This window comes from Cynocephalus volans, chromosome 10, assembly GCF_027409185.1.
Source record: "Cynocephalus volans isolate mCynVol1 chromosome 10, mCynVol1.pri, whole genome shotgun sequence".
Lineage (NCBI taxonomy): Eukaryota > Metazoa > Chordata > Mammalia > Dermoptera > Cynocephalidae > Cynocephalus > Cynocephalus volans.
In genome coordinates this window covers 98,228,276-98,241,517 of record NC_084469.1, presented here as the reverse complement: position 1 = coordinate 98,241,517, position 13,242 = coordinate 98,228,276, and the positions used below count along the sequence as shown (strand labels likewise).

At 54.9% G+C, this 13,242-nt stretch overlaps 1 protein-coding gene across 1 annotated transcript; it reads left to right on the top strand.

The window, feature by feature from the left end:
* The first annotated feature begins 4,043 nt into the window (after window positions 1–4,043).
* DENND1C (DENN domain containing 1C) lies at window positions 4,044–13,178 on the top strand. Its single transcript, XM_063110868.1, has 23 exons — window positions 4,044–4,060; window positions 5,162–5,226; window positions 5,310–5,353; window positions 5,494–5,543; window positions 6,241–6,360; window positions 6,448–6,517; window positions 6,702–6,782; window positions 6,864–6,929; window positions 7,021–7,074; window positions 7,187–7,297; window positions 8,043–8,143; window positions 8,236–8,281; window positions 8,403–8,504; window positions 8,590–8,715; window positions 9,610–9,714; window positions 10,450–10,540; window positions 10,643–10,683; window positions 10,865–10,936; window positions 11,599–11,643; window positions 11,719–11,826; window positions 12,049–12,116; window positions 12,250–12,454; window positions 12,558–13,178. The coding sequence occupies exons 1-23, from the start codon at window positions 4,044–4,046 to the stop codon at window positions 13,176–13,178; spliced, it is 2,409 nt and encodes an 802-aa protein (XP_062966938.1).
* Window positions 13,179–13,242: the final 64 nt, after the last annotated feature.

Here is a 13,242-nt window from a genome sequence, read left to right as displayed (position 1 = left end):
TGGAGTAAGCAGTACTGAAGCCATGTTGGGACCTAAAACTTCATTGGATATAAGCAAATTTTAAAAGGACACAGGTTTTTTTTCTTGGCATGCATTTCTCTGAGTTCCCTCTTTTCCCATGGTTATTTGAGATTGTGAACCTTGTTTATGGGGCAAGATGACATTATTTGCCTGAATGTAAAGTTGTTTTCTAGACAGGCTGAAGCTGCAGATTCTCAACAGGGCATGTACTATCCAGCAGAACGCTGAGATAAGGACAGGAGCAGAAACCAGATGGAGTTTTGGCAAGACCTTGTACCTGCCTGGCTCCTTGCAAGGAGCCCCTGCAGCTCACATCCCCTCCCTCCTGCTTTTCATTTCCCACGTTCCATCCCCTCAGTCCCCTCTTTAAAAACCCCTCAGTAAATCTGAGTCTGAGATGGGTTTAGTCTGGTCACTCTCCTTCAGGTTTAACAGAGAGATGAGTTAGCCTCACATTTCTCCTCAGGTCACTGGAATTCTCCAATAAAAGCTGACTTCCATTTTCACCAACACTTGACTTTTGTTTGTTCGGTTGTTGTCTGGGGGCAGGCAGCCAGACCTGAGTCCTCTATAACATTATCAGATGCCAGCTCCATGCTCTCGGACTTCCCAGGCTCCAGAATCACAAGCCAAATAAACTTCTGTTGCTCATAAATTACCCAGTCGCAGGTATTCTGCTATAGCAACACAAAATAGACTAAGATACTCCCCATCAGTTATTTTATTGTACTGACAGCACCTATGGCTAACTGGAATTATCCTGCCTCATTATATATTTATCCCTTTTGTCTGTCCCCATCAGAATGTAAGCTTCATGAGGACAGGAGCCTTGTCTACCTTGGTCACTACATGCGTAGAAAAGGCACTTAGTAATGATTTTTGTTGAATAAAGGAGCAAGTGAGTGGTCCAAGTACATTTCACGGTGTTTTGTTTTCCACATTTTAAAGTGAGAGAACAAAGGCTGACCAGTTAGCTCAGTTTGTTAGAGCATTGCCTTATGATACCAAGATCATGGGTCCAGATCCCCCTACCGGCCAGCCATAAATAAGTAAATAAGTGAGAAAACAAAGATACAGATAGGGTGGAAGGTAACTTCTAAAGAGGCCCCTAATGATCCCCATCTCCTATTCACATCCTCATGTGATTCCCTTCCCGTGAGTGTAGGTTAGACCTCATGATGGCTTCTAACCAACAGAACACAGCAAAGGTGGTAAGTCCACATGGTGATGAACTGAGGGCAGCTTCCAGCCATCAGGCAGCAGGGAACTGAGGCCTCTAGCCCAAAAGTCCACAAGGAACCAAACTCTGCCAACAATGGCATTGTGAGCTTAGAAGCAGATCCCTCCCCAGCTGAGCCTTCAAATTAGACCACAGTCCAGAAGATACTTTGTTACAACTCATTACCCTGAAGCAGAGAACCCTGGCCCACAGAAACTATCTGATAATGAATATGTGGTTTTTTTTGTTTGTTTGTTTGTTTGTCTCTTTCGTGACCGGCACTCAGCCAGTGAGTGCACCGGCCATTCCTATATAGGATCCGAACCCGCGGCAGGAGCGTCGCCGCGCTCCCAGCGCCGCACTCTCCCAAGTGCGCCACGGGCTCGGCCCTGAATATGTGTTATTTTATGCTACTATAGTGGTTTAGTGGTAATTTGTTATGCAACAATAGATCATGAATGCAGAGGCTGAATGATTTGCTAAGGTCAAAGAGATGTTTCAGATCTTGAACCCAGGACTGTCTGACTCCAAAATCATTCTCTTAACCAGTTAGCTGGCCTGCCTCCCATAATAATAGAACATATCAAAAGCTTGATTCAGGCCCAGCCCTGTACTAAACGTTTTACATGAATTATCACATGAAGACTTCACAGGATCTCTGAGACAGGCACCATATTTATTTACATTAAAGATGCAGAAACTGAAGTGCAGAGAGGGCTCCACTTGAAGGTCATACGTTAGGAGCACGAATTCTTTTTTGAATCCCCACCCAATGGATTTGCCATTAGGTATTTGTTCTGAACTGGAGTGACCTTCAGCTACAAAGAGGGCCTTGGGAGGCCCGAGGGTGTAAGAAGAAGAGAGGCAAGTCCTGAGGATTCTGCACCCCCATCTCCAGCTCTCCTTGCAGATAAAGGGGGTACCAAACTCTGTTCAAACTCATCCACTTGCATTTTGGCTGGGGGCTTTGGAGGAGTGTGTGTGTGTTTGTGTGTGTGTGTGTGTGTGTGTTCACATGCTTGTACATTTACTTTCCCCCACTCCATGGCCTCCTGCAAGATACTGGGAGTCTATTATGGGTATAGGTGTGTGTTTGTATGAGTTTGTGTGCCTGGAGTGTCTCGGGGTATCTGGGGGTGAGTGTGGGTGTGTCTATGAATGTGTGGGACCTATATCTAGTTGTCTTAGACACAAAATGCAATTCAGGCTGCTATAACAAAATATCTCAGACTGGGTAATCTACAAACAACAGAAACGTATTGTTCACCATTCTGGAGGCTGGAAAGTTGAGAGCCCCGTTCCTCATAGACAGTGCCTTCTATGTGTCCTCACATGGCAGAAGGGGCTGTTTGCTCTCAAGCCTATTTTTTTTGTTTGTTTATATATGTATTTATTTATTTTTTTGGTGGTTGGCCAGTATGGGGATCCGAACCCTTGACCTTGGTGTTACCCTCAAGCCTCTTTTATAAGGGCAGAGCCCTCATGACCTAATCACCTTCTAAAGGCTCCACCCTTAATACTATTGCACTGGGGATTAGGTTTCAACCTACGAATTTTGGAGGGACACCAATGTTCAGACCATAACACTAGTCCATCAGGCTGCATGAGGATGTGAGACTGTGGACTCTGAATCTGTGTGTGTCCATATGGCTGTGGGTACGATATTTCCACACTTCACAGTACAACTGTTGTATTTTAATTCTCTGAGTCTGTCTGGGAAATTTCGTGTGTGTGTGTGACCATGAGTGCCTATATTGTGTCTGTCTTTGTGCCTGCAAGTGTGCCCTGGTGTCTTGACATGACTACATCTATCCACCTGGATGTTTGCATCTTTCTGAGTCTAAGACTCTACTTGGGTGTGCCCAGCTGTCATCTGACTCTGCCTGCGTCTCTCTGCATCTGTCTGGGTCCTGATTACCTCTGTCCCTTCGGGTCTTCTCTATGTCTGTGCTCTGTGTGTTTCTGGCTATCGTCCAGGTCAATTTCTCTGTTATCCTGTTAGTATCTATGGCTGTGGTCTGTGTCTGTCTGTCTGTCATCTCTGTGACTGTAACTGTTTGTCCACTGTGCCTGTCTGTTGAGTCTCTGCACCAAATCACATTGCAGGACTAGGACTGCTGTGTGTGTGTGGGGGGGGGGTGGGTGTGGGTGTGTGGGTGTGTGTGTGTGTGTGTGTGTGTGCGCGCGCGCGCGCGGGTGTTCTCTCTGTGCTTGTTGGGGTGTGTCTGTAACTATGTTCCAACTATTTCTAGCTATCTTTCCAAGTCTATCTGTTGCCTATGACTGCTCCAGGCTCTGTCTGTAATGGAGACTTCCTGGCTGTGCATGTTTGTCTATTGTCTGTCTGTCTCTGTACCTGTGTGTCCACTCTCCAGGCAGGCTCCCTCTGGTGGTCTCACAGTGAATGGCCAGTGCAAATGGACCAAGACAAAGAAGAGTTGAGGGAAGGAGAAACATTTTAAGCGGACTGTGAAGTCTTGGCGGCTGCGGAGTAGGGAAGGAGGCAAGAGCAGGCAGTGATGGTGGGGACCTGACATGGCCCATTCTGGCAGGACGGAGCTGGGGGTCTGACCTCTCAGGCTGCACCACTATTGCCCACCCACCCTGGAGAAGGCTAGGAGGCAGGATGCCTGGGTTTCTCACAGTGGATGGGGGCAGGGGCCTCCGTCAGGGGACGTCACCCATTAAACTTCCTCTCTCAGCCACACAGGAAGCTGAGCCGGCTTGGGGCCCAGCCCCAAGCAAGCACAGGCCCCCAGAACCCCTGGGGAAAGGGCCCAGCCGGGCCAGCCCTGCAGGGACCATGGGATCCAGAGCCAAGTAAGAGCTGCCCCCTCCTTCATTCTCTGGTACAAGATTTCCAGACAGGCCTGGGCTGAGGCAGAGGGAAGCTGAAAATGGGGAAGGCCTGGGAAGTTCAGTGACCCAGGGGGCAGGTGGCCGGAACTGGGGGAGGACACTCACTTGGCCTGCACTGTGGATTCTACTCTGAGACATGCTCAGGCCCCTCTCAGCACCTCCTCTCTCTCTCTTTCCAGCTTCATGTGGTCATGTCTGTAACTCTGTGAGTGCATGTACCCCCGCAAGCATGTATCCCTTGGTGTATCTGAGTGATGGCTTCTGGGGATCAGCAGATTTGAGTGATGGGGGGAGGGGAAGCCGTGTGTCCCTGCAAGTGAGTGATCATGTGTGTGACTTGTGTCAGCATAAGAGTGAAGTTCTGGGGACTCCATATCAGAGACTGTGTGTGCAACTGGACAGGACAGTGTGTCTGCGATTGGCCTCTCTCCTGGAGCTCAAGTCCCAGCATCCTCTGTGTGACGTGAGGGCAGGGGAGGAAGGCAGGGCTTAGAGTAAGTGCCAGGGCATCCTGCCCTCCTTTCTCAGATGAAAAATGTGGGGTCAGCCACCAGGGCCTCATGAAGTCTCACATACAGAGACACATGGACAGACAACAAGGATGCTCCCACATTTACCCAGCGACACTCACAGCCATGCAAGAAAAGGTAGATGTTATTCACCCCCACACTTGCTCGGTTACACACATCACAGTCCCACCCCATGGATATACGGACAGTCTCATCCTTTTAGGCAGATGCCAGACAGAATCACACACAAACACTGCCCGCATGCACACACAAGTCATGCACTCAGCCACACACACACAGCCACACTCGCCCCACCCCATACCCACAGTTGTGCACACACAGTCAACACCGCTGCATGCACAACCTCACACAACCACACACTCACCACCACAAATCCCTGGGGTCATGCCCACACCAGTGCACCTGGTCACTCTCACACACACAATCACACACATGTGCAGAGTGGCAGATACACACACACACACACACACATGCTCTCGCGTGCGCGCATAAGCAAGTCCCTGCACTCACTAAGCCTTCTCATGTCCCACAGAGGGGGTCCCCCTGCCGTGTTTGATTGGTTCTTCGAAGCTGCCTGCCCTGCCTCCCTGCAGGAGGGTGAGTTGGGAGCATATGGGGATGGGGGGGAGGTGAAGGGTGGGACTGGGGTCCTGAACTTAGAAGCCTGCTCTTCCCTACAGATCCCCCCATCCTGCGACAGTTCCCCCCAGACTTCAGGGACCAGGTATGCAGGCTGGCTCTTTGCTCCTCCAGGGCCAGGGCTAGTCCTACAGGGAGGAGGGGATTCCGTGCCTTGGACTTGGAGGCCAGGGGTGGGGACCTAACCTGAGTGGCCAAGCAGTCTGTGCTTCTCTCCACCCCCAGGAAGCTATGCAGATGGTGCCTAAATTCTGCTTCCCTTTTGATGTGGAAAGGTACGGAAGGGAGGAGAGACCCAGGGACTCAGGGACTCAGTACACAGGGACTCAGACATCTGGAGACCCACACACCCAGGAACCCTGAGGCCTAGGGACTCATATACTCAGGGACACAGGAAGCCAGGGACTCAGGGACCCGGGCACCCAAGGACTCAACATCCAGGGACTCAACACCAGGGACATCTGGAGACCCATACATCCAGGAATCTGAGACCCAGCAACTCAGGGATTCAGGGACCCTGACAACTAGGGACCTATATGCATAGGGACTCAGTCATCCAGGGACAAAGGGACTCAGGGACCCAGGGACCCAGGGACCCAGGGACCCAGAAATTCTGACACCTAAAGACCCAGGGACTGAGGGATCCAGGGACCCAGAAACCCAGGGACTCAGGGACCCAGCGACCCAAGGACTCAGGGATTCTTACATCCATGAACCCAGGGACCTAGGAACATAGGGACTCAGATACCAAAGGTCCCAAAAAACTAGAGACCCATACACTCAGGGTCCCTGAGACCCAGAGACCCCAGGGACTCAGGCATTCAGGGATCCTGACAACTAGGCACCTATAAACTCAGGACCCCAGAGCCCGAGACTAGTGAGCATAGTACTAGGAGCATTGTTGGGGGGAGTGGGGAGGGGGTCAGGGAGCTGGGAGGCCCAGGTTTCTCTGAGAGCCTTTCCCACCTCCAGGGAGCCCCCCAGCCCTGCTGTACAGCATTTCACCTTCGCCCTCACGGACCTGGCAGGCAACCGCAGATTTGGTTTCTGCCGCTTGCGGGCTGGTGCCCAGAGCTGCCTCTGCATCCTCAGGTGTGGGATATGAGGGTCTGGGGGCAGGGGCAGGAAGGGCCCAGGCCTAGGGGGGCACAGTGTGGAACCTGTCCCCTCTCTCTACAGCCACCTGCCATGGTTTGAGGTGTTCTACAAGCTACTGAACACAGTAGGGGACCTCCTGGCCCAGGACCAAGTGAGACCAGCCCCCCTCTCAATCCTGCAGGAGTCCCAGCCCCCACCCCAACAAGCCCCAGCCCCTCTCAGAACTCCCAGGCCTGTTTTGAGCCCCTTGGCTTCTCCCAGACCACCGAGCCTGAGTCATGGACCTCGGAATCCCCAGTTCAAGCTCTGGCTCAGACACCCCCACCCCCACCCAGGTCTCGGAGGCTGAGGAACTTCTTCTAAATCTGCTTCAGCAGCCCCTGCCTGAGCCCCAGGCCTCGGCGGGGCGGGAGCTGGTGAGTAGCACCCAACTCCTGGGCGTAATGGGAAGGCTGTGCCCCAGCCCTGAGGGCCACACAGCTAAACCTCTCCCCCAGGACAGCGGAGTGACGATCTCCAGAGCGCACGGTACCCAGCCCCCTACCCCAGGGAATAGCAAGCCGGTGAGTGGGGCTCCGGGGACCATGGATGGTTGGGCACCCACGTCAGGCCAACCCCCTGACTGACTGGTTCCCCATCCAATGCCCCCACCAGCTTTCCTGCTTCGTGGCCCCCGACAGCGGCCGCCTGCCGTCCATCCCTGAGAACGTGAGTAGGGACTGGGGAGGGGACTCTGGGGGTGGGAACAGGTCCCGAAACCCACAGGGGGGTGCCAGATCCTGGCGTCCGTCCACGTCCAGCGCGCCCGTCTGTTCCTCAGAGGAACCTAACGGAACTGGTGGTGGCTGTGACCGACGAGAACATGGTGGCGCTGTTCTCCGCGCTCCTGGCCGAGCGAAGAGTCCTGCTCACTGCCAGCAAGCTCAGCACCGTGAGGCGGGGCCGGCGGGGAGGGGCCAGGCCTGGCTCCGCCCCTGGGGGCGGGACAACGGGGGCCCCTTCCCAGCTCTAGCCCGGCTGGGTGAGACCCGGGAGCCAAGTCCTCGCTCCGCCCCCTTGAAGGTCGGGCCGAGTGGAATTCTGGCCCACCCATATGCGGGGAATCAGAAGGGATGCGCTGTAGCTCCTGCTCTTTAGGAGGGCTGAGTCCGGGCTCCAGCCCCCAGGGACCAGAACGGGCCTGGCTCCGCCCCCTGGAGGATGAGGTCCTGGAGTGCTCAAGTCGAGCTCCGCCTCTAGGGGCGGGGCAAAGTTTTGCATTCTTGCTCCGCCTCTTTGGGGGTGGGGTCAGTGAAGGGGAGTCACGGCTCCACCACTGGGGGAAGGCTGAATCCTAGCTCCGCCTCTTTGGGGTGGGGCCAGAGGAGACTGAGTGGTCGCTCCAGGCCTATGGGGCTGGACCCTGCAGAGTGGCGTATTAGCTCCGCCCCTCAGAAGGAGGAAGTAGGACGGGCAGTCCCGCCGCCACCCGCTCGAAACTGTACTGAGCTGAATTCTTGGTCTCCACCTTATTCCTAAAGGGCTCTGAGTGTTCGCCAGTCACCCGGGAGCGGGTGGGGGAGGGAGGACAGGAGACTAGGGACGTGGGAAGAGGAGCTGGGAGAGCCACCGCCTCAGAGAGGGTCCTTGAAGTTGGGGATCCGGGCCCTGACTCCCCGCCCCCCATCCGTCCCCAGCTGACATCGTGCGTCCACGCGTCCTGCGCCCTCCTGTACCCCATGCGCTGGGAGCACGTGCTGATCCCCACGCTTCCCCCGCACCTCCTGGACTACTGCTGGTGAGGGAGGGGGACTGGGGAGGTGCAGGGCCTGGGGACAAGGCCTGGAGGGGGGGGCGGCGCCTGCATGACCCCACCCCCTCCGTCCGCAGCGCTCCCATGCCCTACCTCATTGGAGTCCACACCAGTCTGGTCGAGGTGAGCGCGAACCGATCCGGACGGCGGGGACGCGAGGGCTCCCCCTCCCTCTCTGTCCCCACCTACCCTCCTCCTCCAGGGGTCCTCGGGCTCTGAACGGCCTTCCCCTTCTCCCCCGCAGAGAGTGAGGGACAAAGCCCTGGAGGACGTCGTGGTGATGAACGTGGACTCAAACACATTAGAGACGCCCTTCGACGATGTGCAGGCGCTGCCCCCAGACGTGGTCAGTGTCACCCCCTTCTACCCTCCTGTTCCGAAAGGCAGGGGCCCCGCAACCGCCCACTCAGAATCGCCCCCTTGTCCTCCAGGTGTCCCTGCTGAGGCTGCGGCTAAGGAAGGTGGCGCTGGTCCCCGGGGAAGGTGTCTCCCGTCTGTTCCTCAAAGCCCAGGCTCTGCTCTTCGGGGGATACCGCGACGCGCTCGTCTGCAGCCCGGTGAGCAGCGGGGATGCTGAGGGAGAGGCCTCGTGAGTACCTGCAGGATTCACAATAATAGTGATAGCTAGCATTTATGGAGTCCTTACTCTGTGCCTCAGTTAGCTCATCTGTAAAATGGGACCCCAACAGTAACCTTCCAAAAGGCTCTTGTGAGCCAATGAATCGGCATATTTCAAACACTTTGAGTAGTGCCTGGCATATATTAAGTGCCCAGTAAATGCTAGGTTTTACTATTACTATTATCTCATTTAATCTCACAACAATATCACGAGATGGATACTATTATCGTCCCATTTCACATATGAAGAAAGCAAGGCGTGGAGAAGTCCCGCAGTGAGTGGATGTTGAAGCCAGGACCTCGGTCTGCTGACTCTCAAGCCCCACCCCCACCGTCCCCACCCCCTGTTTTTTACGATCATTCTACAACAACGCTGGCGGGTACCAGTATCACTTGAGCATATGATGTTCATGTTGGCTCTGCCTTGACAGCACATCCCGAATCTCCCCTCTGCCCCTTTCCCTGTCCCCACCCTGATCTGTCTCTCATTGCTGCTTACCTGGATCAGTGTACTCCCCTTCCCCCCAGCCACCCTACCCCCACCCCCCGCCCCGCTACAAGCAGACTCCTGCCTTTGTCCCCCACAGTCCTTCCTGCAGTAGCCCGAGGTCACCCGTGAGCATCTGAGTCAGGTCACGTCCCTCCCCTGCTCACAGCCTTCCCAGGGCTTCCACTTCCCTCGGGGTAAAAGCCCAAGTCCTCGCCGTGGCCCACGAGGCCCTGCACAGGGCCAGGCACATAGCAGGAGCTCAAATCGATTTATGGTAGAGTGAGGGAGGTGGCTGGGGGCCAGGAGAGCTGCAGGGAGCTCTGGACGTGTGTCTTTCTTCCAGGGCCAGCCCATAACCTTCAATGAAGAAGCCTTCTTGGCCCAGAAGCCTGGGGCGCCCCTGCAGGCCTTCCACCGGCGGGCCGTGCACCTGCAGCTGTTCAAACAGGTGCGCCAGAACCCTGAGGGCGGGGCCGGGGGTGGAGGGGCGGGGCTGGAAGCAGCCGCCTGAGTCCCTGAGGGCGGGGACCAAGGGGCGGGGCAGAGGAGGACTCTTGAATCCCAGAAGGCAAGGCTGGGGCGGACTTCTGGGTCTTGTGGGCGGGGCTGGAGCCGCTCTGGCGGGTCCCCAAGTGGGCGAGTCAGGACTGAACCCTGGGTTCCTAAAGATGAGAGCCCCCAACTCCTGGGTTCCTGAGGGACAAGACCTACTCCAAGGCCCCTGAAGGGGACTGGGATAGGGCAAACTTCCAGTTCCCTGAGTGGGGATCTTCCTGGGTCAGGGGTGGAGGTCCTGATTGTGGACACCCTTCCGGTTGGAGGGGGGAGGCGGGTCAAGATTTCTAGGGATGGTAATGCGGAGGATCCTGGGAGAAGGTCGGCTGGACCCCAAGGTCCCTGAACGTAGGGTCCACTCCACTCCAGGCTAAAAGGGGGTGGGGGTCTGTCTGGAGGGGTACTGAGTTAGACTTCTGAGTACCTGTGAGTGGCCGGGTTTGGTGCCTGGGGACAGGTCCTGCTTGAGGGGCTGGGAGAGGGTTGGATCTCTGGTTCCTAGGGTGGGCCCCTACAGGGGCCAGGATGGCTGCTACATCCTGACGGCAGATAGACTCCTGAGCCCTCGCATTCAGGTGTGTCTGCGGCTGCCTTGCTTCTGACTTTCTGACCCTTTCCCCCTCCCAAGTTCATTGAAGCCCGACTAGAGAAGCTCAACACAGGGGAGGGCTTCTCGGATCACTTTGAGCAGGAGATCACCTGCTGTGGGGCTTCGTCAGGTGAGCCCCGAGCCTGGCCCTGGAGTCCCCGCGTCCCCACCCTACCAGCAACCCCAGCCTAATCCTGCCTTCAATGACCATGAGAATCTCTCCTCACCCCAGGCACCCTTCGCTCCTACCAGCTCTGGGCAGACAACCTAAAGGTAACACCACCAAACACTTAAATCCTTCTTATCGGATTAATTTAATCCCACAACAGTCCCCAGGTAGTGTCGTGATTATGCTCATTTATAGAGGTGAGGAAATTGAGACTCAGAGAGGGACTGTCCAGCAGCACCAGGGACCCAAGCCTCCCTCCCGCATTGTTTTGTTTTCTCTCCCCAGAAAGGTGGTGGTGCCCTCCTGCATTCGGTCAAGGCCAAGACTCAACCGGCCGTCAGGAACATGTACCGCTCGGTGAGGCTGGGCTGGACGAGCCGCACTTGCTGGGTGACAAGGGGGAGGGGACAGAGGACATTCCACCCCTCATGGGGATGGGACATTTTGACCCCAACAGACATTTTAAGTGCAAACATTTTTTATCAGAATTGAATCAGCAGTTAAACAATTCTTCCCACTTTTATTTCCCATTTATCATTCTCATTTTTGTCCAAATTATTTCCCGCCTACTTAAAACTGACAACCAAGTTCATTGGCGAATATCTTTTGCCCTTTTCATACACTACAATCCCAACTTCTGCCCTTGTTTCTTCATTTTGCTTTTTGTTTTCCTGCCAAGCTCAAAAGTTTACTAGTGCCAACTTTTGCAGCTCAAAATTGTCCATTCGATTTTATTCTTCACTCGGCTTTGAGACACTGACATCTTTACAACGTTGTTTTGCCGCTCCCGATTTCATTTGAAGGTTATTTCCCCCAGGAATACTCCTCTTGTATTAGTCAAAGGGGTGAAAAGTTTGTATTGACGTCTTAGGTGGTATGGGGGAGTCGTGAACATGTTTCTGAGACACAGAGATGGACAGATGGCAAGAAACAGCTGTCCTTGGGGACAGAGGGCTGGGATCTCAAAAGCCCAGGGTCCAATCACCCTTGGGTCTAATAATCCCTTGTCTCCCCCATAGGCCAAGAGTGGCTTGAAGGGCATGCAGAGTCTGCTGACACACAAGGTAAGGCCAAACAATAGCCAATGCTGAAGAGTGGGAGTTGGGGAGAGGCCACCAGCTCATGCATCCTTTCCCTAGGAGGGGGACTCTGGCCTCCAAAGGGGGGGCTCCCTGAGAATCCCAGCCTTCACCAGCCGCTCAGATCGCCTGCAACAGCGCCTGCCTATCACTCAGCACTTTGGACAGGTAAGATCACCCCTTTCCCCCACGCACACACCTAGAGTTGCACACACCTGGAATTATCACCGAATTCTCCACCCATTCCCAGTCTCCATCTAGACCTCCCGCCTCCCTCCTCACCTACCTCAATATTTTGTGCCCACGTGAAACTCATCCTTCTCCAGAAAGCACCAGCCCCCTTATTCTGCCACTCCTGATCTACCTCACCCCCAAATCTGTCCTTTGCAGAACCGGCCCCTTCGCCCCAACAGGAGACTCCAACTGGAAGAGCAAACTTCTGAGCCCCCAGGAGAGGGGTAAGGCTCCAAGAGCAGGGCAACATTGGAAGTGGGAGGCCAGGACTGATGGGGAGGAAGGTCCCCAAACTCTAAAGCAGCTTGACCGGGACTGGGTTCAGGCAAATATCTGAGGCTGCCCATCCTCACTCAGGACACCCCCTCTGAGCCCTGAGGATGCCCAGAGCCCGTGGGCAGAAGATCTGGACAGCACTTTCTTGGGGTCTGGAGAGGAACTGGATTTGTTGAGTGAGATTCTGGATAGTCTGAGCATGGGAGCCAAGAACATAGGCAGCCTGAGGCCAAGCCAGAGCTTAGACTGCTGTCACAGAGGAGACCTGAACAGCTGCTTCAGTCTGGTGAGACACCCCCCCATCTCCCCTAATTAGCCATCCATCCAATTTGCCAGCTGCTTCCCCATCTAAAGGCCAGCAACTTGGCTATCCCCCCACCCCCACCCAGCCCAACATACCAGGAAGAGTGAGATGGCAACGAGAAGATGAGAAACTGCCAGAGCCCCAGCCCCTTTCTCTGCCTGCGGACCTGCTGTCCCTGCAAACTGCCCAGTCTTTGGATGTCACAAGCTCTTCAAAGAACCCCCATCTCCAGCTGCCATCAGAGGCTGACCAGGAAATCATCCCTCCATCTCTCCAGTCTTCAACAACTTCTGCAGACCCAAGCAGCCAAGGGGACCCTGAACCTTCTCCTCCCACAGAGGCCTTAATTCTTCATCTCTCTCCTCCCCACAAGGCAGTAGAAGATTCTAGAACCCAGGAGAGCCCCTGCTCTAGGCTCTCCACAGTGCCCACCCAGCCCAGCCCTCCAGAAAGCCCCCAACTTCTGGCCCCCAAATTTGATATTGCCTGGATGTCCCATCCCCTTGATGATTCCTTGGTCCCCATTTCTCTGGAGAACCCAAGAGCTCAACCTCCTGAGGTCCTGCAAGCAGAGCACATTCTCCTTCAGTCCCTAGAAGAGCCAGGAGCCCCCAAATCCTCTACTGCACCCACCAGCAACTGGCAAGAGCCCCAGGCTAGCAGCTGGCCAAGAGTTCCTGATCTTAAGAAGTATTTTGAAGGTTAAGGATCAGGGGTCTGGAGGAGACTCCAGTCCCTCAATAAAGCCACGAGATCCCAAAGCTGGTTTT